Raw genomic sequence first — 27,226 nt, forward strand, 5'->3', positions numbered from 1 at the left:
CCTTCATCTGTGCTTGATCTGAATCCCATCATACCACTTTAAGCAGGATTTGAAAGATGGCATCACATAAACCAGGTGGAGCATGCCACCAGCGTCCTGTCACTGATATTGGGGTGGAGAGACTGCCTGCATGATCCTGCTGGTGACATGTGTTTTCATCCCTCTGTCAGACGTTATTGGAACAGCATGAAATCCAGCCTCAGGGAAGTCACATGGCAAGTCATGCCACTCGTAGGGCACGCGTTCTGAATGCAGAAGGGCATAGGTTCAATCCTTGGCAAGGCTGGGATTCAGGAAAGACCCGTGCTTGGAATCTTGAAGAGCTTCTGCCTCTCAGTGTGGACCAATGTGACCTAGGGGGCCTGATTCGGTTTCAGCTGTGTTTTAAAATGTGTATATCTGAATGGTCTCGAAAGGACTCTTGTGTCTTTAAGTGCAGCTTTGCCTGCTAGCAGGTGCTAATGCTTATCTCCATGTCATGAAAAGCAATGCTGCTTTTGCAGATCAAACTTTTGCTGAGGGCACAGAAGGTTAGGTGAGGCTGGTGTCCTGTCATCCATCTCCCCTGGGCAGTTTATATCCTTAGTCACGGCCACTTCAGAATTTTGTCAATTTGTAACCAAACAGTCCTAACCATGTCTATTCAGATCAGAAGAAAATCCTATTGGATTCAATGGGACTTACTCACAAGTAAGTGGGGTTAGGATTGCAGCCTCATTCAGGGCCCCTCCTTCCCCCTTTGGAGGTCAGCTTGTGACCACAGTCACAGTATCTGCACCCATAAGTTTAGGATGAACCTTTAAGGCTGCCAGCAGGACTGTGCATTTCAGGAGAACTAACACAGGTTGCTATTGCAGTTTTGATGGAAAAGGCATTCAAAACGCAACTAGCTTGTCTGTTTTCTCTCCCATGAACTCTAACACTGGAGTACTTAGAAAATGTCTAAGTAAGGGTAGAGGGCTGAAAAATCTTTGTGTGATGATTAAAGTGCTGGTTCCTAGAAGCTGACGTCAGCACATGCTCCTAGGGTGACAGAAGGCTTCGTCCATCCTCTCCTTCTTTGTGTTCCATCTGGATGTATTCCAGGCGGGAGGGAGGGAGGGAGGGAGGGAGGAGAGCAGCTAATGCATTTCCAATAGCTTTTGGACACCCCTGGCTTTATGCAAGCAAACAGTCCAGAGTGACCTAACTTTCAATTACCCGGTTCAATTTTGAAAAGGGAACTAAAGGCAGCCTGCGCTTGCAGTCAAGCTAAACTATAATTAGAATCTCATAATGAATGGGAACAGTGGTACAGCTCCAGAAAATGACTGCATGAAAGGACTCTGGCTCGTAAGGGAAGCGTGACGATTTAATAATTTACACAAGTAGCGATGGCTCCGGTGATCTAGATCCCACGTGACCAATGAAGCACAGCAGATGAATCTTCTCCTCCAGAAGAGTATTTCCTGTTAAGTATTTGGTTTCTACAAGTAGGGGCCTGCGACAAAATGTTGCAGTGTGATGTGCAGCTGTTCAAGGTTGCAGCATTGCACACTTCCACTAGTGTCCATTCTCCCTGCCCCACAACAGTCAGTTAGCACTGCATTGCCACTGAGCATGCTGTCTGCATGGGGTTGTTTTCTAGATCTTCCCATACCTCTCAATTTATTTATTTTAAACTTACTAAAGGGTTCCTCCCCCCTGTATATTTGCAAAAGTTGCAGCTTGCCAATTCTGATGGGTGATGCTGTTTTGGCTCCATAAGGACCCACACTTGGAGAATGAGTTCACTGTCAGTATATAGACTGAAGACGCAGGTGGCGCTGTGGGTTAAACCACAGAGCCTAGGACTTGCCGATTAGAAGGTTGCCGGTTCGAATCCCTGTGACGGGGTGAGCTCCCGTTGTTTGGTCCCTGCTCCTGCCAACCTAGCAGATCGAAAGCACGTCAAAGTGCAAGTAGATAAATAGGTACCGCTCCGGCGGGAAGGTAAACGCCGTTTCCATGCGCTGCTCTGGTTCGCCAGAAGCGGGTTAGTCATGCTGGCCACATGACCCGGAAGCTGTACAGTAAAGCGAGATGAGCGCCGCAACCCCAGAGTTGGTCATGACTAGACCTAATGGTCAGGGGTCCCTTTACCTTATATATACTGAAGCGTACTGCTGGCGGGATATTAGAGGACACAGAGGCAGGAGTCCTAACTAATTCTCAGCCTGAGGTCAAAGGACACCTTGGGTCAGCAATGATAGGAAGTGACTTTCCCCCACTGCAGCAAGTAGTTCAAGTTTCTGGCATCCTTGCAGGATGAGGGATTATCTTCCGGTGACACCTCTAAGTAGGTCATCGCAAGCAGCTTTTCAGGAGAGCTCAGAGTGCTAGGAACTCCCTAATAAGATACAGATAGGCTGGATGTGGGACATTTAGGGCTACAATTCTATACACATTTGCCCCTGAGAAAGTCCCGCTGAACTTGGTGAAACTTACTTTTGAGTAGACATGTATAGGATTATGCTCTTAAGTGTCCTTTGGTGCTGTTGAGATGCTAAAGGAAATCCAGATTTTCCAGCGTTATAGGTACACCCATCCAGCCTCCCTGTTCATGGCAGATTAGAAGTGTCAGTTCCATGGTACACTTCTGCTAGGATGGCAACTCAGTTATTCAAATATTAATCCATCCATCATGCGAGGTTTAATCATTTAATATTGTGATTAATTTGCATCAACGTGTATAACGATAAAAACAGTATTTCTGAAGCAAGATAATGCACACACATGTCATAGCAGGCATATTTTGAATTGGTGTGTTGTCTTTGTATTTTAGACACGGTGTTGCTGATTTTCTCTTTTTATGCTGTTGCTGCTATAAGAATTTGCATTTTATTATGTATTCCTTATATGAATTTATATGATTGTTTTGATTTTTAAAATATTGTATAGATGTATCACGTTGCACCTTTGTGTTGCATGTTGCAAACTTCTCTGTGGTCTTCGGGTGAAGGGATGTCATATAAATTTAATAAATCACCGTCTTCTTCTTAGAAGAGGCATTCCAGAGAGAGAGGAAGGGAGGGAAGACAGAATCCCAAAATAAACTGGGAGTGAGGGACGAAAACCGCCAACAGCAACCTGCAGTTTTTATAAGTGCATTCACAATGCATTCACACAACAACTTATATATATATAACCTTTCCTATTAATCATGACACCTTTTTATGGAAGATGTAAAATTAATTAACTGAACTGAGTAATTGATTAAACATTGTAGCCCTGATTCCCACAAGTGATGCTAGCAATTTAACGTCTGAAGTAGCAACACGTCTTGGTTTCACAGTGTTTCTTGCACTTGGTGAGAAGACTGAAGCCATGACTAGCAGCAGCTTCCTGGAGGGCAAGTTGCCTGCAGTGAAGCAGATGTTTGTGCAACTCTGACGTCGCATTTACTGTACACACAATACTCAAGTATTTGATCAAATCCCCTCCGTTCCGCCGCATCGTGAGGCTGCTGCATTGAGAGTCTCTCAAGGCTTTGAGAGCTTTGCTGGCTTGGCGAGGGAAATGGTACTGGCAAAGGAACTGCTTGGTGTGTGTGTGTGTGTGTGTGTGTCTGTCTGTCTGTCTGTCTGCCTGTCATACAAATGGGACTGTCAACAGGTGGCTGCTATCCCCTCACCCTCCTTAGTGATCATTGCAGTGGATCTGGATCCAAACCAGACCATGATCAGATGACAAGTTTCTGGCAATGTGGCATGAACCTTAGCAGCAGGAGGAGGTTCTGTGGGCAGCAGGGTTGACCACGCTGGGGTCATTGCCAAAGGATGCCATCACTTTGAGTTGGCACTTGGGCAGAGGTACCGCTCACTCAGTATATGGAATTGTAGGCCAGGCACTGTGGAAGATAGACCTGTGACCTTCACCTGGGGGAAACACCTGGTAGAGGGGAAATTTGGTTTGTGGGGGTCCCCCCTGAGTGAGCGGCAGGGAAGAGAAGAGTTTAAGTGGAGTGATCACCAACATGGAGGGATCACCAACATGGCACCAACGCACCCACAAATACCGTCTATGACACCCATGGAATGTCTCCATAAATATCTCATCAAAGATTCACAATACCTGAGAGATTGTTTACTCTTCCTGCTCAGTTCCTGTTGTACTGGCTTGGCTTCTCCTAAATCAAACACACACCCTTAAATACGCCCACATCTCATTGAATGTCAGGGGTAAACAGCTGCCCTCTGTTCCATTCTGGACAGAGGGAAGGTGGAAATAGTGGTGGCTTATGTGGGCACCTTTTTCCCATTGATGAGGGGCATGCTTGCACCATGTTGTGTTCCTGTCTCTTTTTCTGCTCTTTTAGATGTGACAGCCATTTTTGGTTATGCCACCCTCCCACAGCAGCCATTTTGTGTTCTGGCAACCATTTTGTGGTGCCCCCACAGCATTTCCTCAAAACTCCAAGTGTGCTTACTGGCTCCTAACAGTTTGTGACTCCCGGCTTAGGGAGTCTGTATTAGCTTCTGTATTAGAGTAAATTTCATAGTGATTCCACAGCAGGCAGTAAGGGTTTTACACTGCCATAGATTCCTCAGCGCATCCCTTCGCCTTTGTTTGAATGCAACAGACAACGCCAATCCACTCTGTAGGGTGTTGAGAAATGTCAGGGAAATGTCAACAACATTTGCAAAGTGTTTTTGAGATTCTCTCGACAAAGGCTGGACAGAAGGGCAAAGTGTTATTACATTGTTAATTGTTTAATGTAAACAAGAGGCAGCCTAAGGAATGTGGCTCAGCTACACCGCCTAATTGCCAGGCTGACTCATTTCATTATTTTGCAAGAACGATTACTGCCAGCCTCACAGAGGGAGGGTATCACACGCGGCTTTGAACTAATAGGGGAAAGCAGTTCGGTGGCCACAGTAGGGAGAGCAGCAACAATTCAGCTCGTGCCACAGAGGTTGGGAAAATTGGATGTTAACTGGATCTTGCTAGAGGCTGACAGGCTCCTGGAGGAGAGCCATATGGTATGGCCTGGCTGGACAGCTGAGCCTGTCCCCTGAGGAGAGCATCACTAGCGGCCCTTGTGATCAGCTGAATTGTGTGTTCTGCTGTCTCACACTAAACCAAAAGACAAAGGAAAATATCAACGGCACTGTTTTTAACTCATGCCATTTGAGGGCAACCGTGAGGTTTGAATAGTCATCCTTTGGTGCCAGAGCTGTCAACCAGGCATAATTTTATAGGCCTGGTCAGAGTCAGGCCTTCCTGGATGGTTGGACAGAGTTGGAGACTGCAGAACCAGTGGTGTGTGGGAAGTGGTGTGTGGAATCCCAATGCGCTGTTTTTGTTGCTATTGCTCAGGCATGGATGGATATGGATGGCATCACACTGGAGAACTGCATTTCTAATGTAGCACACATATCTATGCTATGAATGAAAAGGGCTGGCTCTTTGGTACAGCACATTTGTATGCAAAATGTACCAAGTTCCTACCACCAGATAGGAAGGTTGGGAAAGGTTATTGTCTGTAGCCTTGGAGAGCTGTAGGGGTGGGGAACCTCTTTGCCCTACTGGGCCAGATCTTCATCTCCCCCAACCCAGGAAGCCAACTATGACAGGTGGGCAGGACCACCCGCCAGTCATCTGACATCATAATGGCCAGCTTCGGAAATCTGATCTGTAGGGAGTTCAACCCTGATTTCTGCAGGGTTTGGGAGTACCAGCCAGTTCCCTTACTAAGCAGGACTGAACTCCCTGCACATCAGCAGATGCATGGAGAGTTCAACCCTGCTTCCTGCAGCTGCATATCTGCTCATCGTCCTTTTGGTGCCAGTCTGCACATTTGGAATTTGAGAAAGTGCATTGGGAGCTGGTCACAAAATGGCTGCCATGGAGCGTGTGTAAGAGAAGGTGACCTAGTGCAAACAAGAACTGAGTAGTGAGAACAAAAAGTCTTTTGGGCTTTGTGGATTTTTGAGGGGTTATTTACTGACATCTTTTGTGAACACCATAGGAAGGTACTGGTGGGTGGACTGGTACCTATTGGTATCATGGTGGCAACTCCTGATTGGTTGGATTCAGGCCTTGACACAGCCCCCCCATGGGCTCCCTCCTGTTCCCCCACCCCCCTGATGGTGCTACTTGGAACATGCTAGGTAACTGCCCCTGCTATTGGCTCCAGGCAGCCACCATTTATAAATTCCCTCAGAGCCCTTGTTGCTGCAGAGCATTGTGGGAAATTGTAAACATGGTTTGTAGCTGCCTGTGAAAGGGAATCAAGGCTGGCTCCACTAGCAATGGGTCCTGCTGGACTACTAAGGCCCAAGCGGCTGCTTGAGGGTGTCTTGTGCTGACCCTGGTCCTGATATAGGCTGCGTACAAACCACGTTTTATTTAAAAATCAATGGAGATTTAGTTTTTTTCTCTGTAGTTCTCACACAATCTAGGACTATTGCAAATTTTTATTTATTTTTGCCCCTGAAAAGCCCTTCTTAAGGAACTGGTTTCATTTCAAAAATAAAAGTTCATTGCAGATTGATTCTGCCTTACGCCACAGTGTGTTCACTTGAAAACAAATGTAGGTAGTCCTAGCAATTGTGTGTGTGTGCACCTAGCCATTGATATTGTGGGTGGGCATATAGCAAGATTGCAATCACCATTTCTTTCTTCATTCATGGGGTGGGGAGCCTGTGCAGAGAGCAAAAACCTAATCAAGGGGAGGGTTTTCAAATGTGTATCAAGTAACCACATACGCCTTCATGGATGGCAGGATCTAGAATCATTCTAGATTAAAAAGCAGCATGTTGTGGACAATCATGAATAATTCTGGGTTGAGGAAAAACTGCATTTTGTGTGTGATAGAAGCAGATTATTGCACATGCAGCCTTAGAGCCTCAAGCTGGGCATGTTCTGATGCAATCCTGTGTCTATGCTGAAACACTGCACATGCTCTCATCCTATGAAAACAGACATATTAATTGGCTTAACCTTTTTATCTTCCTCTTGGAAACTAGCTCTCCTATATATTTTCTGTGAGAATTTAAGCCTAAGAGATTCTATCTCCGCCTATACAAATAAACTGGCAAAAGTTGGCTTCTTGAAAGGCTTTTATTTGGCTCAACTCTAAGAATTGATAGCTCTTCATTTGTAACACTGTTGATTATTGTATTCACTAAATGCTCCCAGATGCCATTTAAGAGGCCAGGATTAAGAGAGCAAACCTGACATTTGCGGATGAATCTTCAGTGGGAAGGCAAAATGCACGGACCATTTAATCACCGTATAGAAGCATTCTTTATCTTGGCGTTTCCATTACAATAACAAATATCCTATTTAAAATCAGGGAAGGCCAATATATTTGGAATGTTCTTGCTTTAATAAGCTCTCCCTATGTATCTCATCTTCCAAGCTCTGGTCTGCAAACAGTTACCATGATGTCTGAGCTGATATTTCTTCTCCCACTTTTAGATGGAAAATTTTTTTTGGTTTAAAAATAGTATGTGAAAAGCTGCTGCTAAGCTCCCATACTGCTTTCCTCATGTTACTGGAGGTAGATGTTGTGTTAGATCTCCTTGGTGCAGGTGCAAATTCAAAATGTTGTGACTTTCTCTCCAGTCGCTGTGTTTCCTGAATATGGGCGTTTGCTGGCTCTGTGAGTGGTGATCACCCAGGCAATGAGAGCTCCTGCCAAGATTCCAGCTGTTGCCGCCACAATCGCAGCCCAGTAGGGCACCTTGCCTCCATTGTTCTCTGCGTCGATCCCTGAACCCTGCACTTTGCTGTTGCTTGAGGTGAAAAGAAAGGGATTTTCCTGCAACAGAAAGGCACAGTTTACAAAACAGTATTCAGTCCTCACACCACCTAAAGATGCAAGAGGGGACCCGCCCACCCATGAAGTACAGAAGCAACAAAATAATATTTTCCCATCTGCTATAGCAGAAAGATTTACCATTTTATCCTTTACCTGAACTATAAACTAACATGTTCCCTTGAAGCCTCTGCATTTGGCCTCCGGTGGATCAACACTGTTTTTAGCACATTTATTTTAAACCTCCAACTGGGGGTATGCAACTCTAACAAACCCTGGTGAAATAAAACGTCTTCTTTTTTTTAATAAAGAGGCTGAAAAGTTTAGGGATTAAATCCAGGTTAACATATTTTTTTCCTAAATGCCCCTACTATTTCAGTTTAATATATTAAACCCATTTAGGAACAAGAGCTCTATTCTTCACCTGTCTTATAAATAACAGCAACAGGTTTCAGGGCTCATCCACACTTGGAAAGTGTGGGTCCAAGTGGTTTTTCGCTTGTTCTACACCTTCTAGGCTTGGGTCTGAGTGGTTTTGCCCTTGGTCCCACCACTTTCTCCCTGGAAAAGTGGCTCTTTTGCAATAAATTGGAGCAAATGTTTGTCTGGAGAAAGCCCAACTGATGTTTGCTCCGATTCAGCGGGAAAGACCGAGTTTCCCCATGGGAAACTGGAAGGGCAAGAGCTGGGTCTGAAACCTTGGATCCTGCTTCCGACCAGTGTTAACAACACTGAGTTAGAAGGAGCAGTGGCACAATGAGGTAGCTTCCTATATTCCTACACACTTGCCAAGGGCCGGGTTAACCATTAAGCAAAATAAGCATGGGCTTAGGGCTTCAAGGGAAGAGGGGCACCACTGAATGTTTCCATTGCCAGATTTACCATGGAGCATATGGCGCTGGCTCCCACAATAAATGAAAAAATTACATACATATATATGTAATTATAATAATATAATAATAATAATAATTGTAATGATAAAATAGTAACAATAGAGATTAATAACACAGTATACAGTTACAAGTAGGTAGCTGTGTGGTCTGCCGTAGTCGAAACAAAATAAAAAAATAAATAATAATAATAATAATAATAATAATAATAATAATAATAATATCCTTCCAGTAGCACCTTAGAGACCAACTAAGTTGGTCCAGAAGGTTATTCTGGATAGATCTGTGATCCAGAAGTTACACATTTATGCTGTGTGCAAGCCATGATGTTTGGACAGCCTGTCCAACAGGGTTGTACTGTAATTGGGAGATTAAATTAACTTAACTAAGTTTGTTATCGGTATGAGCTTTTGTGTGCATGCACACTTCTTCAGATACCACTTCTTCAGAAGTGTGCATGCACACAAAAGCTCAAACCAATAACAAACTTAGCTGGTCTCTAAGGTGCTACTAGAAGGAATTTTTTTATTTTGTTAATAATATACAGTTAATCATTGTTTATATTTTGAATTAGATATATACGAGGGCACCAAAACACTTAGGGCCTCTAAAGGTCTTAATCTAGCCGTTAGCATCATTAGCAGCAGCAGCATCAGGACTGGTGCAATTCTGAATCCCAAAGAATCTCGCTTCATGTCCTGGGTTCTTGCCTCTTTTACTATCTAGTTCTGTTTGGGCAACCAGATTGCTTTCATCCCTATAAAGGGGGATGGCACATTTTAAGCCATTTAAAAGTTATTTCAGAAGGAATGCAATGAATCGAAAGTGAGAAGAGCTTGTTTTGTTGTGGGGAAGCCAGACATGGGATTGCATAGGCCCCATCTCTTGATTCAGGAGGGCTCTTCCTATGTCTGTGCTATGGGGCTAGGTGTTTCTGCAGACCTTTGTTACTTACCGAGGTTGGGCACTTGAGTTTCGACCGATCATACGTGAAGTTATTGTATGACTGCTTATGATCAACTGGCTCCAGCTGAAAGAAAAAAGGACAAATAATTCACCCCTGAATCGTAATTCTATATTTTCATGGAACTGGGTATGTTATAATACACCACAAAACCCACACTAATAAAATATCACCATTAAATTGTAGTGCTCAATCATTATACCTACTGCATTATTATAGTATTGTATATATTACTGCTCTGTATTCTGCTATACAGTATTATACAATTATGGCTTGGAAAGTGCCAGCTTCTTTCTACAGGTACAGAATAAGATTTTTTAAAAATGTTAAGCACCCTGTCTTAAGGTCATGACAGGAGGCTATAAAAACCCTGCGGAAATGTAATCTATGTCTTAAGTTCCAATGCATAAAAGCAGCCTTTTATAGCTTCTATAGAGTTCATGGGAAGAGGCAAATTAATAGGATGAAATATCAAATGTATAGTGAAGGGCCTCAATACGTGGCAGCTAATGTAGTCCTCTGGAAGCGAATTTTATGCAGGTGAAACCTAATGGACTCAAGAGGGATGAGAAAAGATTAGATCTGTGCAACCTGATTCTCACTTCAATGGGATTTGCTTCCAGGCAAGGATTGCAGTGTTATTCCTAGCCTTTCAGAGCTGGCCAGAAATGTAGGGGTGTGCTGGCTGTTATCCAGAAGGTTATTCTGGATAGATCTGCAATCCAGAAGTTACACACTTATACTGTGGGCAAGCCACAATGTTTGGACAGCCTGTCCAACAGGGTTGCACCGTAAATGGGAGATTAAGTTAACCATGCCAAGCACGGGGATATAGCCAGTTTTATCTGCCCTTTTTAGGGTGCAGTTCTAAGTTGGCTGAACACACAGAGTGCTGCCAAGAGTACTCCCAGGCACATAGGAAATGCACGTTTGCAAGAACCCTAGTCGGGAGACCAGCTACCTACCCACCTATTTGCTTCTTCCTCCCCAAGAACCATTTAGCACGTTTTCACTGGAGCCCTGCGGACTTGACTTGAAGCCTGGCTGCACTGTGGTACTATAAGAAATTGCACAGCAGGGTAGAGTTTTTGCTCCTCCTCCAAGTTGCTCTACCTCCGGGATGGACAACCAGTGGTCCCTCAGATATTGTTGGATTCTAACTCCCATCAGCCCTATCTAGCCCCGTGGGTCAGAGATGATGAGAGCTGTAGTCCAGCAATGCCTGGAGGGCCCACCCAGGTTGCCCACCCTTGCTCTAGACCAATAGGTCTAGACTACTCAGTGATTTCTTAGGTGAACAGAGACTTGGTCACTTAAGGCAATACACATTCGTACTGATTTCTTTGGAGGATTTACTGCACAGCATTGCATCAAGCAATTGTTGTCACTCATTCCAGTGCATTTCCCTATTGCTTTCCATATTTAAAAAACCCACTTTTTAAAAAAGCAGGTTTGTCGAGTGAGAATGCCAAATCCACATTAATTGCACAACCTGAATTTTCCAGTATGTGATTTGATCCCACCTGCAAAATCGTGGCAGTTTGAAAGTGCCTTAGCTCAATAGTTCAGTACAGTTGTACCTTGGAAGTCGAACAGAATCCATTCCAGAAGTCCGTTTGACATCCAAAATGTTCAAGAACCAAAGCGCGGCTTCTGATTGGCTGCAGGAAGCTCCTGCAACTAATCGGAAGCCACAGAAGGCCCATTGGACATTTGGCTTCCAAAAATAGTTCACAAACTAGAACACTCTCTTCTGGGCTTGCGACATTCAGGAGCCAAAACGTTCGACTTCCAAGGTAAGACTGTATACAGTTCATGCTTTGTATAAAAAAAATGTCCACAGCCAATCCATGAGATCTCCAGACAGAACTGGGATGATTCCTGTTTGAAACTCTGGAGAGCTGCTTCCAGTCACTGTATAAAATACCGAGCTAATATATCGAAACAAATGGACCAATATCCTTACTCAATATAAAGTAGCTTCCCAATTCAGATTTCCCTGCCTCTGCATCCATTAGATCACAGTAGGTCTCATCTTTATTTTGAACGTAGCTGAGCAAAGCAGACTGGCATGCACACCCTGTGTTTTTTTGGCACAGAGGACTCCTGCAGGCACAAACCCTTCCCAGGGGAGACAACATGGTACATTGACAGAGAACAGAACAGCTTAAAAATCCTGGGAAGGCCAGAAAAGTGGCTGGCTGGAGCAGCTGAGAATGCGCTGATTTGGCAGCCTCCCTTTGCAGCCTTTGCTGGCAGGGCGATGGCAAGAATTCCACTGGAGACTCCAACATTCCCTGACCCAGAAAAACCTCAGGCGAGGAGGCAGATAAATTAAAAGCGCTCTGAGCTCTCATTCCTCTACTCCAGCAAAGAAAAAGGTCTTCGCTAGTCTAGGAAGGTGAACCACACTGGTAAATCAAGAAAGTTAAAAAACAAGAACCCTGAAACAGAGAGGAGATCAGCACAACTCTTCTGACCTAAGGTCAGAACTGTATGAGATTGCTAGCCGTGAGGCAATTCTAAAACCCAGGAATAAGACTTCATTCTTCCAAATCTGGTTGGAAAACACAGTCTGTTTCTGGTAGCGTGGCTTCCTCAAAAAGCAAATAAAAAATTCTGCTTATAGCTCTTTTGTGGCCCCGATCCCAGCTCCCACCCGCCTCAGCCAGCATGGCCAATAGGCAGGGATGATGGGAGTTGTAGTTCAACATCTGGAAGGAACCAGTTTGGCAAAGGCCGAGGTGACATAGCAACCAGATTTGCTTGAGGGGCAATTTGGCCTCAAGTGCTGGTTAAAGGGGCCATGTACCATTCTCCTCCTGTTCAAGGCAACACTTTCCACCAGTCATGCCTGGAATGAAGCTTGCTGGAGAGTCATGACATTGCTCTTGCTATGGTCACCTGCTAGGCCATCTCTTAATTTAAAAAAATTAGGGTAATGCTCTGACCACTCCTTTATAGGCAATGAAGGAAATAACTTGCCAGGGGCTATCAGTCCATCATATGACATTCCTAGACTAAGGTACTCTGGTCCCAGGTTGTTTGCGGTTTGTAAGAGAAAAACAGCACCATTATCTCACCCCTAAGGACCATATAGGGATTTGTAACTTTGCAAAACCATTGCAAGCATTCGGTTTAGCCTTACTGGATTTTGCCACCTAGTGGCAGGTAAGGAGAATGGGTGTCTTTCCTGAGACCACCTTCATTTGCAAAGCCCCACCTCCTAAGCTGCGTAAGTATTTTGGAGTATTATGGGTGGCAGGGAGCTGTTGTCGAGTACCAGAAGAAACTGCAGCAAAAACCTGCAGGAAGTCATAGGAGCCTTAAAAGGCTTGGAGCAGGCTGGGTTATGATGTTGGGTGTGAGTTTGGGCTGATTTCTGTCTCTCTCTCTTGGGTTCAGCATTGTAGAGCAGGGTTTCCCTAACTTGGTTCTCCAGTTGGTTTTGCACTACAACTCCCATCATCCCTGACCAATGGGTCCTGCTAGCTAGGGATGATGGGAGTTGTAGTCCAAAACCAGTTGGAGAGCCAAGTTTGGGAAAGCCTGTTCTAGAGTAACGTTTGTTATTGCTGCTATTGTTGTAGTGGAGTAAGTGCCAAGGAGGATGTTGCCACCTCCTGGGAAGGCTGAGGGTCAAACCACACCTGCCTCCCCCCAACCTGAAATAGGCCATGTTAGCTGGAGCTGGTGGCAGTAGCTGTTCAAAACATCTGGAGGCACCAGGCTGGGGAAGCCTCAGCTACACACTGTGCTTATTGTATAGTGTCCATCTATACAGCTGCTGTTACTGGGATCGCAGCAAGCACAGAAACAACAAACCAACCCTGGGATGGAACTGCTTCAGGTTCTAATAGGCTAGAACTCATAGGAAAACATGAAGAGGACTTCTAAACATTACATCGCTTCAGCAGGAAGGCATCAACATTCTATTTCCAGAATTATGAATGGTGCCTTGAGACAAATCACACAGGAAAGTTGGTCCTTGTTGATGCAGCAACAGCAATAAGTGTTTTATATATGTTAAAGGATGAATGTGAGCCAAACAGCAGCCACTGAACTTGTTCCGAATAATAAACTGATTATAAAATCATAATAATCTTTAAACTCTGCACAATCCTGCAAGCATCTGCAGAATGTATTCCATTATCAGTCAGTAACTACAGCTAGTTGCCATCTCTAGGCATAGCTGTCAACATTTCCCTTTTTTTAAAGGGAAATTCCCTTATTCCGAATAGGATTCCATGCAAGAAAAGGGAAAAGTGGACAGCTGTGTCTCTAGGATAGAGGAGAAATTAATCCAGACCGCTTTTTAAAGCAAACTGCTGCCTTTGGAGGTTCTGGGACCTTTTCGGTTCCACAAAATGTGGACAAAAAAGTTGCATTGTACGGGAAAATGCATTGAGGAAAATACACAAATGGGTATTTTAGGAAAGAAAATGCATGCAAATGTGGCTAGGGCAACTCAGCCAGACGGGCGGGGTATAAATAATAAAATTATTATTGTTGTTATTACAAAATGTGCATAATTTACACACAGTTTTTTCATGTGTGTTTTTCAATCTTTAGTAAAACAGGACAGAATGGACCTATGACAACAAGCCCATGTGAAACTGGTAGGGAAAGTAAATAGGCTGTTCCACACCCCCATATATGAGGTTTCTGTACTACCAAGTATGTTTGAATTCATACAGCCACCCTCTTACCATGTTATTCCAGAGTGCTATGGCCATCTCTGCATGGCCTCTCTCCGAGAAATGAAAGCAATCCACTGCAAAGAAACTCAGGTCTGGCTTCCCGTCCTGTGATTTAGTACAAAATACAATTATTAATCTTCAGAATAGATTTTATCGCTCACTAGTCAGGCTCTGGCATTTCACGTGTATTTTTTTGGCCCATTGTCTCCTGGTGCTGAGCCAATCAACAGTCAAATCCTGCCTCTCAAAAGAAGTCACATGGTTTGTTTTTGTGTTTAATACACTCCTGCAGCAACCACCAGCTAGGTATAGATTTTTTTTTTTGGGCATAATGTGCAAAAATCGACTAAGTCAACTATCGACAGGGATGTCAGTACATGCTTTCTACAACTTTAAATGCTGTTAGATTGAAAAGGCAGTATAATAAGCCTTTTCCCAAGTGGTATTTATGATAAATGGTTACTTTTATGCCTCGTATAAGCAGCAATCAGCAATATCAACGGAGCATCTCGCCTCCAGGTCCTTTCAACATTCTGATGCTCTTGGGAGGAGGACACAGTGACTCTGATGCAAGGACATAATTCCCCGACCTGCAAATAAGCTATTTTTTTCAGTGAATGGGCATAATCCTTTGCTGCAAACAGGGAGGGCTGCAAAAGCAGTAATAACATGGACTGAGCGCACTGTGACATACACAGAGTTCTAGACTGGAGAGCGAAGGAGCCTCTTCCTTAGAATGGGAAACATTATCAAATGATGTTATAGATTTTTTGGAAGCGCAAGCCATAATGGTTACTTCACACATACATGAGACCAAAGAAGAGATGAAGAAAAGGCATCTATACATAAATGAAAAGATGGGGAGACTTCAAGGGTGCATAGAAACCAGTTAAGTAGGGCTCGATGCTTTTCAAGTCCATAGTTTCTTCTGCAGGAGAAGCTAAACCAGTTTCTTCAGACAAACTGCTTAGATAGTCTTATATGCTTCTTCAGAAGTGGGCTCTGATGATGGACTCTAGTCTACAGAATCTTATACAGTAAATATAGTAATAATTATTGCGCCACACGACTCTTCATTGTTTTATCTGGTTAAGTAGCCTTGGGCCCCAATAAACTGGTGTGTGTGCACTTCTGAAATCTCCTTTCCCCCTTCATCTCTCAATGCCTGCAGCCTCGAGTGAAGACTAGCATGCAAAATGGTGTGCGGAATCACAGATTAATCACCAAAGCAGAGCTTTCATAACATTTGCTGTCTCCTCAAATTTTAGAGGCCGTTCACATTTTCAGCTCTGATTCATCGGTTGATAGATTGTGCGGCGATGAGATGTTGAGATAGAGATGCATCTAGGAAGCAGTCCTAAGACAATGTCAGCACTGCAACAATTTCAAAAAGTTACTTTAGATACGTGCCCACCTATCATTTCTCTGGACCTGGCACCAACCTTTTACACAGGTCTCCTTTCCCTTTCCCCCTAAAGGCCTTTTCTGTTTTGAACAATTAGAGCAGGGATCAGCAAACTTTTTCAGCAGGGGGCCGGTCCACTGTCTGTCCCTCAGACCATGTGGGGGCCAGACTATATTTTGAAAAAAATAAATGAATTCCTATGCCCCACAAATAACCCAGAGATGCATTTTGAGTAAAAGGACACATTCTACTCATGTAAAAACACGCTGATTCCTGGACCATCTGCGGGCCAGATTTAGAAGGCCTTTGGGCTGGATCTAGCCCCGAGGCCTTACTTTGCCTACCCATGAATTAGAGGAATGATTTATTTGTTTCTGCTTGTGAATAGTCAGATGTGGACGTGTGGCATGTATCATATCAGTTATATGTGAGTGACAAATGGCCTTTAGACACTCTGGGGTCTGGATCTGGTGCCAGTTCTTGTATGCATTTTGAAAACCAGAAGTGGTCCAATTCATTTATTGATATATGTTCTGGGGGCCTGTAATCCTATCAGCAGTATTGGCTCCCAATTGCCTCTAGGATGGTACACAGAGCCAGGATGGTGGGAACTGACTGTTCTATCTGTCTGTCTATTTTTCAGTTTCCCTTGCAACGCTACATGGTTGTAAGGATGATGTAATCCTCAGCCTGTATATCTTGTCATCTAGAACAAATCCTGGAACACTGCTTTGAATGCTGCAGGTAGCAAACGGTGACTCACACTGTCTAGTGGCATGATGGTGTTTTGGAAAAACGGCTGCACAACAACGGCAAAATCCTCCCGTTCCGCATAGCTGTTGACCATCTTTGCGCTTCTCTCCTGTTTGGGAAGTACACAACGACAAGGTCAGCGTTGACATGGGGACTCCCTTAGCTCTTTCCCCTCCAGTTTACAAGTACTGACTCAGACCAGACGGACTAAAAGGGACGAGTGCCAAGTGCAGGGGAGAAGAAGTGACAAAGTACAGTAAGGGCAATACAGCTACCCCATTAAAGGTCAATGTGGAAGTCACACTAGCTGAGCTTATGTCCTGAGACAGTCAGATGGCAGGAATACCCGCTTCACAGAGCTCTTGCGAGGATAAAGAAAAGGAGATAGATCCTTACAAATCATAGGGTAGGCTTAGAAACCCAACTTGCTATTATTGCCACCATTTCTCAAATCTCTATACTGGTTCCCAGCAAGCCTCCTGAAGGAAATTAAGGCTATCAATGGCTATCAGCCACAATGACTATGTACTACCCCCCACAAACCACATTGTCAGTACAGTCATACCTCTTGTTATGTTTGCTTCAGGTTAATTTTTTTCAGGTTGCGTCCCGCGGCGACCCGGAAGTAACGGAACGGGTTACTTCTGGGTTTCGCCGCTCGCGCAGATGCTCAACTTGATGTCACACACATGCGCAGAAGTGGCGAATCACAACCCGCACACGTGCAGATGCGGGTTGCGTTCTGCTCAGGTTGCGAACGGGGCTCCGGAATGGATCCCGTTTGCAACCAGAGGTACCACTGTATGAGTCTGAAATACTCCTGGGAATTACAAGTGAGGGGAGTGATGTTGCACTCAGGTCCTGTTTTCAGGCTTCTCACAGGCATCTGGTTGGCCACTGTAAGAACAGGATGCTGGACTAAATAGGTCTTTTTGACTGAGCAGACTCTGTTATGTTCTTAATTTACAACAAAAAAATATCATTAAAATAATAAAGCCATCCTTATAAAACTACAAAACCGCAGCACTGTCAACGAGTAAAACAATCAAGAGAAATTAGTTGGCAGGGAGTAAAACTGCTCCAGTTCAGCTCAGAAGCTGTCTCCAGCTGTAACCAGGAATGCCAGATGGCTCCCAAGAAAGAACTGCCCAGAAAAGAACTCCTAAAAATGGAAAAGCAGAGAGGCTGAGGCTGAGTTTCCCTGAGCAGGGATTCCCATTAGGAGGGCATGAGCATCAAGAAGGCTAAAAGACTTCACTGCTTCCCACTGTGCCTCAGACAGTGGGGGAACACATAACAGATAAACACACAACACAAATAAATACATAAGACAGAAGAGGTGAAGAAGAGGCAAGGATGAGTCACTGAGCTCCAGGCACAACGTGAAATGCAAGAGAGTGGATTTATGTGGGAAAACAGATGACATCACCAACGCCAGCTGAAACAAGCAATCGCTCTCAGGTACTCTCAGCACCAAATCAAGCCAACAAAATGTGGCCTTCCTCTTCAGGGTTCCAGTCAGCTCTGCCTTTTTCTGAGGGGAGGCTGGTCTGTTAGGCCCCACCAACTCTCAGCCTGCCTTCAGGCAGCCCACCACATGTCCTGCCTTCTCCCTTGCATCTAGCCCAGGGAGTGGCTTTTCCTGTCAGTTCCCTCCTCCTTCGTCTTCATGTTGCCCTTGTAAAAAAAAACTCTACAGGGAGGAGGACAGAACAAAACTAGTTGGCTCGGCCTGTTGTTGACCCTGGCTCCACCTACTGATGGTCTCCCTGCTTTCTGCCCTACTAGTTCCCTTGGGCATCAGTCAACCACTGCATTTTCCACTCCACCCAACCTCAAATACCCAGCCAACATTCTGTAGCATCTGAACACACTTGGTCCTCATTGGGCTGTTTCAGGTTCCTTCCCTTGGAGTGTGTGTGTGTGTGTGTGTGTGTGTGTGTGTGTGTGTGTGTGTAGTTCTGCAGACCTTGGGGTTTCTCCAAGCCTGCTGACACTTTTTTTTCTTCTTGTGGGTGATGCTGCTTTAGCTACATATGGATCCACACTCAGAGAATGAGTCCACTATTAATATGTAGGCTTGACTTCTACAGGAGGGGTGCAAGGATCTTGAGTGGGATTCAGCTAAGGAGTCTCGTCAGTGGAAGCTCTGCACGGAGATTGCTACTTGTGCACTGGTGCTTCCCTCACTCTCCCAAAATTGGATTGGGCGTGGGTTGGAAGAAACCCCTGGAAAAGTGTGGGGAGGGGAGAGGAGGGATCGTTCTGTCCGGCAAGCCAAAATGCTTGCGCTGGCAGAATGATCGGAAGAGCATGATGTTAAATTCCTCCCCTTGAAATCAGTAAGAAAGGAAGTGCTTGCTTTACCTGAAAATCTCTGTTAATTCTTTTCATTTCCTGTAGTTCAGGGGAGTTTTCCTGGGGGTTTAGAAAACATGGGCAAAGGCTCCTGAAAGAGAGGGATGCTAAAATAAACACAGATCCTAGATAGCACAGAATCCTAGTCCAACCCCCTGCAATAGTGCAGGTAACAAAATGATTTGATTTAAAATAGCTTAGAAAGAATGTACAGTATTAGATTAGGGCTTGGGAAATGTTGTTGGACTATGATTCCCATCATCCCTGACCATTGGCCATACTGGCTGTGGATACCAAAAGGAACCAGAGTCCAACAACATCTGGAGGCCCATGGGTTCACCACCCTTGTGATTATGTTTGTGGAACCAAAGAATACAAAAGCCTATGCCTTGGATTTTAAAAATACATTTCTTCCATGGCCTAATAACAGACACATCAGAATATGGTGCTTAAGCCTGTGGTCCTATATATATATGCATACACACATGTGCACATGGCTTACCCAAAATAATTCTGGGAGCTGTAGTTTGCTAAGGGTCTGGGAATTGTAGCTCTCTTAGGCATAAGCTACAGTTTCCAGGATTCTTTCTCAAAGGCTGCTAAGTTGTTGTATAAATGTGCTTTAGATATATGATGTCGATGTGGCCTTAGGTTCTAATCCCACTGCTGTCCGGGACTTTTGCCTCGCTTGTTGGTTTACAGAAACCTCCCCCAGCCTGGAGCCCTCCAGAATTTTTGGATTGCAGCCCTAGCCAGCATTGGCCATGATGGCAGGGGCTGATGGAAACTGTAGCCCAAAACATCTGGAGGGCACCAAGTTGGGGAAGGCTGGCCTAGAGGCATGATTCTTATTTGGGATATAAGAGCTCCTGGATTCAACAGTTTGGACCTTTGGATTCTGGTATTCCAAACCCTCTTTATAGTTGGGTAGACAATGACACTGTCCAGATGGGAAAGACACCCACACTTCCATACAGTGGACAGGGATTTTTGTGACATGTTTAGCGCACACAAATGGACTCCAGGTTAACACACGTCTCAAATTGGCTTAACACAAGAGATCCAGCATCAGCCAGACTTTGTGAATCACTGTCTACCTTGTTATAAATATCCGTACAGAAAACAAGAAGCCCAAAGCTACTCTCTTAAATGGCTGCAGCTCTAATGGAAATCAATGAAGATTGCTCTCATGTGAGTAAAGGGAAAAACCAGACCCAATATCCTCATTATAATTAGAGCATCTGCTGCCTCACAGCTCCCAGGTCCAATAGCATCTTGCAGGGAACAGGTTTTTTAAGCTCTTTGCGGTTGCTTTATGAATAACAAAAGTATAGATCGGCCCTAAAAATAGCATACAATACAGATTGCTGTGCGATCCGCTCACTTACGCCCCTGAAAGAACACATCCGGATGCTTCCCTTTCTATCTGACGCAGTCCAGTGAGTTCCATTATCTCCACCATGTTGACAAAAGCCCGAGGGAGCTGCAGGGATTACAGTAACCAGGTATATTGATGCACAGAGCAGAAGGCAGAGCCAAACAGCAACACAGAGAGGTTATGCACAGATCAGTAGTCGTGAGAGCATCTGGTTTTCATGCAATAGGAAAGGAAATGTACACAGGGCCAGTAGCAATGGAAGAAAAATATTATGTTGGTGCAATAAACTTTATAGCTATAACTGCAGGCTGGCACCGTTAGCCAGCTTGATGCAACGTCGAGCTAGATGTGCAATGGCGTTTGTGCAGTAATTGTTTATGGCAAGCAAAGAAATGTGCATGACTTTGCCACAAGCCTCTACCACAGGTGGGAAATCAACAGCCTATAGACCACAGAAGTTCTGTGTGGTCCACCGGGAGTTGCTGTCACCTCTGCCACTAGTAAAATCACCTTGTGTCCTGTGTTTCCTTCAGACCACCAGACAGCTGTTTGGGAGGCTGCAAGGGGCATAATTTACAAGAAGTGGGGGTTTGGAGATGACCCTCCCTGTACACCTTCCCCCCCCCCCCCCGCAATGTAAATTATGCCATCCTCAACCCACTTAACAGCTGCTTGGCAGATGATAGTCTGCACCATCCTGCGTCCAAGGGGCCTTTTATCCCCCTAAAAGTTGAGCTCCGGAAGCCTCTTCTGAGAGCAAGGACCACACTGGTGACAGCCACCTTTCCCTGATTTCAAAGGGTAGGTTTGCATATATTTGTTTGCATATATGTCTGAATGCCCAGACCGCTGGCATGTGGTCCACAAGCACTTACCCACTGCTACTTGTGGGCCTCAGGGGCGAAAAAGGTTGCTCACCTTTGCTCCAAAGCATCCTTCTCTAACCTTGAACCCCTACAGATGCTTTGGACTACAACTCCCATGAGCCTTTGCCAGCTGCTGTGGAACTAACCCTCAAATGCCCTTCCTGAAGCGAGATTAGGTCGGCAGGCCTGGGAGACAGTGGTCTTTCAGTGGTGACCCCCAAACGGTGGCACTCCTCCTGTCGCGAAATAGGATTAGCGCACTTCTGGTTGTCTTAAAACAATATTTATGAAGGTGTAGATTAGGTGTCTGTTTTACTCTCTGTTGGGTGGCTGAAGTGGATGTCACCATTTAATTCTTCCTGCTTATCGTAGCATAGTGTTTTATCGTATGCCTTTAGCTTCTTTGATAAGACTTGCATGCCACCTTCGGAAACTGCTTCATTTTGACAGGCAGCAAACAGATTTATTAAATAAAAAATGAATAAAATACCCAGGAGACTCTGGGCCACCAATTTCAATAACTAGCTGAGGTTACTTAACCAGTGGAGGCTTTTCATTTGGGCAATGGGGCACTGCTGTGTCAACTTCAGCCTACCCTCAGCCAGTCCCCACGTGCCTTGTCTGCTTACAACTAGTTCAGGGGGTGGGACTGCCTGGCAGCTTCCTCCCCCTTAGCCTCAGTGTTGCCCTTGTAGAACTCAGCACAAAGGAGGGGGGGTAGGGGTGAAAAAAGTAGAATTAACTGCCTCTGCATTGGCACTAGTTCCACCTGCTGCCTTCTGCCCTCCCAGCCCCCACAGATGCAAATGGTTTTGTTTCTTTCATTCTAACTTTCCCCTTTCATTCGTTTTATCTTCATCCTTCATCTCAATAAAGCTTCATCATTGGAGAGCCAGGGCTTGACTGCATACTTGTGGCAACCCATAGATCTTTATTCCAAACTTTGATGCTACATACTGTGCCCGAGGCAATGTAAGGGGAAAACAGAGCAACTTCACTCTGTAGCAACTTACGGTTACGCTGGGAGTTGCCCCCTCCCAGACTGAAAATGAATCTGTGATTTTGCTCAGCATGAACCAACCCAGACTGTGCAATCAACATCTGAAGCTCTTTTTCGTGTGCCCCTTCCATGAAAAGTCCAGAAGGCGCCATGGAGCAGCTCCCCATTTGTGGAATGTTCTACCCAGCGAGGCCTGCCTAGCACCTTCACTGCCTATCTTTATGCGCCAGGCAAAAAGTTTCCCTTATAACCAGGCCTTTAACCATTAACTACATGTGGCTTTTTAGAAGTGGGTGAGATGTTTTTAATGTGTTGCTTTTCCTCCTTGGTATTAATGTATCTACATGGGGTGGGGAAGTTGTTTACTTAAAGTTGCGTTGGGTTGTCCTGGGCAAAATAAAGTGAGTAACAAATGAAAGAAAGAAAGAAAGAAAGAAAAGAAGAAGAAGAGGAGTTTGGATTTGATATCCTGCTTTATCACTACCCAAAGGAGTCTCAAAGTGGCTAACATTCTCCTTTCCCTTCCTCCCCCACAACAAACACTCTGTGAGGTGAGTGGGGCTGAGAGACTTCAGAGAAGTGTGACTAGCCCAAGGTCACCCAGCAGCTGCATGTGGAGGAGCGGAGACGCGAACCCGGTTCCCCAGATTACGAATCTACCGCTATTAACCACTACACCACACTGGAAAGAAAGAAAGAAAGAAAGAAAGAAAGAAAGAAAGAAAGAAAGAAAGAAAGAAAGAAAGAAGTTGGGAGTGTTGCAGACGCTAGGCAAGCTTGTTATCATGTTTTATCCACCCATCTCCTTTCCTCCTCTGCTGCACAAATATCCCTAAGTCAGGGCAGATAAAGAATTGGGGAGGCTGGACAGTACATCCATCAGCACGGTACACAAAGCTGCTGCCTGCTGTTGAGGCAGCAGCATCTTCCTGCTGCAGAGGGCTTTAGGGGCCAGCTCCACGTTGAGAAAAGTGAAGAAAACCTTATAAAATGCAACCATGTTAACCATAGTAGAATCTCACCACTTTCCTGGTCATTAGCTATTAAGGTCATTGGATTACCCTTCAAATATGACTGCACCAGTGCCAGCTATCTGAAAGAAGGTCCTGAATGAAACATGATCATGGAAACTCTGCGAGGGGTGAGAAATGTTTAAGTGCAGTTGCCAAGAACTCAGCCTTCTAGAGTGTCTTAAAGTCTTACCTCCTTGTAAAGGATATCAAGGGTGTCCTGGAGGTGTTCAACATATCTGTCCACTGAATAGGTCTCCTGAAGAAAATGAAACACTCAGTTATCCATTTTCAGTATTGCATGAAAAGTTGCAGATAAATCCATCCCCACACACCCAAAACCAGAGAGGTCTATGGAATAGCTTGACTTGAAGGAGACTGATATGAGGATATAATTTGCGCTAGCAAAATCTTGATATATTTAGAAGGAAGTATTGCAGAATTGTTTCCCAGTTGCAGCATGCATTTGACTTACTCAGCACACATGGCGTTTGGACGCGATTCTTAAATTACCAGTCCAGCTGAATTAAAAACAAACAACTGATGCCTGAATCTGTTAATCAGGAAGAGCTGGATTGGGAGAGCCGGTTTTGATTCTCTGCATCCAAACACTGGATGTAGACATAATTCAAGAGCTGAAATCGAGCCCACTATTTGTAACAAGATTCTAAATGCAGCTTCAAAACTTTCATCCAGAAACGTGATTTTTTTAAAAAAGGGGGAATCACTCAGAATTTTGAATTCAAGTTCATATGAATGTTATAATTGGAATTCATATAGGTTTCTCATAAATGGGGAAGGGGGCCTTTTAAAGTGGCACAACATTGTGAGGGCATAGGGGCGTCCTGGTTTCACTCATTTTTATTGATGTCACAGGTAAACTTAATTCAGAATGGGACTGAGTCTTTCAAAAAATTGAACAGAATTCTCAGAAAAAGACTGGTATTCCCTCCTCCTCCAAATCTACCTCACTATGTCCCAACTCCCAATTTAAAAAAAAAAGTGTATTCAGAAGTATTTTGTATTTCCAAAATACTCCATTGTATTTCTGGAGGCACTGGGAACTATAGTTTTAATACTTATTAGCTCAGCACATGGATTATTATTATTATTCCCCCAATGGATGACTCAGTTGTTTTCCATTTGGATGGCAAAACTCTTTTTTAGAAGGTCACTAGAGCCAATCACCAGCTTTGAGGACTGGGGCTGCAATCAGGACACAAAATGCTCATTTCAAATAAAAAGTGACAGGAAATACTATTGTTTTCAAACCAAGCCAGCTGCAGCTTTCATACCTTGTCTAAGCAATAGTTACAAAGGTCATTGCCTCCAATGAAAATGGTGACTAGCTTCCAGTCCTCCTGATAGTTGATGCTCTGGTGAGAAACAAAAACACTACAATATCAGAGTAGTTCACGGATGTTCGGAGGAGCAAAGAGAGTAATGAGTGATGTGACTTGCTCAGGATCCCATCGATTCCACTCTCTGGAACTGCTGGAGTCGTCTCCCTGCTCACCTGCTGTGGAATTGTTACAGGCATTGCTTGGGGCTCCAGAAAGTCAAGCCAAAGCACGCACACACTCAGTCCATCTCCACGGGAAAAGGCCATTTGAGAGTAAATTCACAATCCCATATTTCTCATGTCGCACATAGCAATTGCAATGGCATGCTATCCTCATTGTTTGAAATGCCACCATGCCTAGGCTGTTTTTGTCACAGCTTTTTTCAAGGGCATGAAAGTATTGCATGCCCAACGGAGGGTATTAGGTATTTGAGCTGAACTTGTTGCATGATCATTACCACATGAAAGGGTTTGTCTAATGGGACAGATACTAGAGAATAGCAGCAATGTCTCTCTCCCCCCCCCCCCCTCTTTCACACACACAGTCCCCCTTTGCTGTCTGAAATCCAAAGTCTTTCATTCGTGGGTCAGACTGAATAACGGAGAGGAGGGGGGGGGGAATAAAAGCCAGGGGAGAAATTGGCAGCTGCCCTGGAGTGTGATCATCTAAGCTGCATCTGGGCTTCTGTGACACAGGAGGCTTTCTATTCCTAATGGACTTTGGAGCTGAGGGGTGTAACTGGGACCGCAAGCCCTTGGCACTTGTACAGAGGCAAGCATGAGAGAAAAAGAACATTTTCCACAATGATGCACCGAATGCTAGTTGTTAGTAGCTGGAGTCACTGAGAATCCCTGACAGCGACACGTTACCAGGACTGTTGAAAAAAAAAAGGAAGGGAATGCCCAGAAGAGTGGACATTTGGATAGAGAGAAGGAGCCCTCAGATAGGTGACTTCGCTGTGCTTAGCCAAGGCCGGCAGCTGCTTTAACCTACGTCATTGCCAGCCAACAATAGGGGCTGCTGAGAGCTGTAACTCAGTGGAAAACATTCTGTAACATGCAGTACAAAGAAAGGAATGGATGGTGGCTATTTTTAGAGCAGCAAGTTTACATAACAAGCATTGGTGAACGTGTCCTAAGGAAACCAAAGGCCTGGGAATCACAAACAGGGCTGAATTCTCGTCATTAATAGGATTTGTTTTCCTGGCCCTTGACTTCACTTCACGTTTGCTTCAAAGAGGTGCCCGGGGGTGTTTGACATCATTCCCTCTCTGATTTCAGAAGGCCAGGATCATGGTCTCTGAAACCTAGGAGCTGCTCTGACTTTTGCTTAAATGTCAGTGCTTCCACTCGGCTGGTATGTGTTTGTGTGTGTGTGTGTGTGTGTGTGTGTGTGTGTGAGAGAGAGAGAGAGAGAGAGCAGGAAAAATGCAGAAATGCAGAGAGGAAATGGATTCTATTTTCTGCTTATCACAGTATGCAGCTAATGCAGCTAATAAGAACATGCAACTAAATGCAACTAATAAGAGCAGAACAACTGACAGCAAAGTCAGCCCTCACTCAGCACCTGTCACGCAGACCTAGGTTTGGGAAAGCAGTGGTTTTTGTTTGTCTTCCAGCCCACACCAAACGATCCATCAATAGTTTGATGGCATTAGTTCCTCTCCCTTCCCTGCAATGGCTCCTCTCCCAAAGCAAAAGGAGTCAGGTTGGTAATAACACATTTAATACACCCTGGTTGCATTTTCCCTCTGCATCTGAGCTCAGCCACCAAAAGCTAACCTCAATAACATAAAAAGGTTTTGCAATGCTTCCAAAAGACACTCGGGCAGACCTACAGGGAGAACAAGTTCCAGAAATGTGGGGCAGCCACTGAGAACACCTGTCTTCACATGCATTTCATGCCCTTCCTTGGCGCACAGATCATATTAAGAAGGTGTTTTCTGTCTATTCAAGGAGGTTTAATGCCACAGAAGGACAAAGGCAACCTCACAGGTATATTAAGCCCCTAACCAGAAAGGGCTTGCCTGGTCATAACCACTTAACTTGAATTGCACCCAGATGGGGCACAAATGCACATGGTAAAAACATTTCCTCAATCTGCTCTTGGCAGCCGACTCTCCTCCAGAGGTGAGCCATCTCGTTTTGCATGTCTTGAAGCTACTGAACACTCATCACAGTACAGGTCTGCGTTCTCTGCTCCACTGTTATTCCATTTACTTATTTAGCAAAAGTGCATATACTGCTGGATTGCAAACAGGCAAACAACCCAAAGCTCTTTGCAACAATATAAAACAAAATATTAACATTACATATATAGAGAGAGTTAAAACGGGTATTAAGATATTGTAAAAGATTAAAATCAACACTAGCTGCCTCAGAAGGCTTGCCTAAGCAAAATTGTTTTAAGCAGGCACCAAGAGGAAGACAGCGAAGGTTCCTGCCTGCCTGATGTCAACAGGCAGGGAGTTCCAAAGCACAGTTTGCTGCTGCACTGAAAGATGGATTTCTTACAAATGTGGAATGGGTGTTATGCGGTACCTGCAAAGGTGCCAGTTCCACAGATTGAAGCTGTCAGGTGGGGATATATGGGGTAAAGCGAATCCCACACAAAAACCAAACTGGTCCCAAGATGTTAAGGGCTCTATATACTAATAGCAACAGCTTGAACATGGGCTGGTAGCAAATAGGCAACCAGTGTAGTTAGCTGAGCAAAGGCGGCTTTAAAAAAATAATAAATTAAAAAGTCCACATGAAAATTCATCAGCATTTTGGTG

At 44.6% G+C, this 27,226-nt stretch overlaps 1 protein-coding gene across 1 annotated transcript in view; it reads right to left on the reverse strand.

The window, feature by feature from the left end:
* Nucleotides 1–6,423: 6,423 nt before the first annotated feature.
* Nucleotides 6,424–27,226, reverse strand: part of PLB1 (phospholipase B1) — an 89,101-nt gene continuing 68,298 nt past the window's right edge. The window contains exons 40-47 of the mRNA XM_028724449.2: nucleotides 24,403–24,483; nucleotides 23,301–23,366; nucleotides 20,242–20,336; nucleotides 18,863–18,944; nucleotides 16,506–16,604; nucleotides 14,347–14,442; nucleotides 9,629–9,703; nucleotides 6,424–7,786 (exon numbers count right to left, since the gene is read on the reverse strand). Coding sequence (XP_028580282.2) covers nucleotides 7,565–7,786; nucleotides 9,629–9,703; nucleotides 14,347–14,442; nucleotides 16,506–16,604; nucleotides 18,863–18,944; nucleotides 20,242–20,336; nucleotides 23,301–23,366; nucleotides 24,403–24,483 — 816 coding nt within the window. The 3' untranslated portion in view covers nucleotides 6,424–7,564. The remainder of the gene's footprint in view (nucleotides 7,787–9,628; nucleotides 9,704–14,346; nucleotides 14,443–16,505; nucleotides 16,605–18,862; nucleotides 18,945–20,241; nucleotides 20,337–23,300; nucleotides 23,367–24,402; nucleotides 24,484–27,226) is intronic.

The sequence above is a fragment of the Podarcis muralis genome, chromosome 3, assembly GCF_964188315.1.
Source record: "Podarcis muralis chromosome 3, rPodMur119.hap1.1, whole genome shotgun sequence".
Taxonomy (NCBI): Eukaryota; Metazoa; Chordata; class Lepidosauria; order Squamata; family Lacertidae; genus Podarcis; species Podarcis muralis.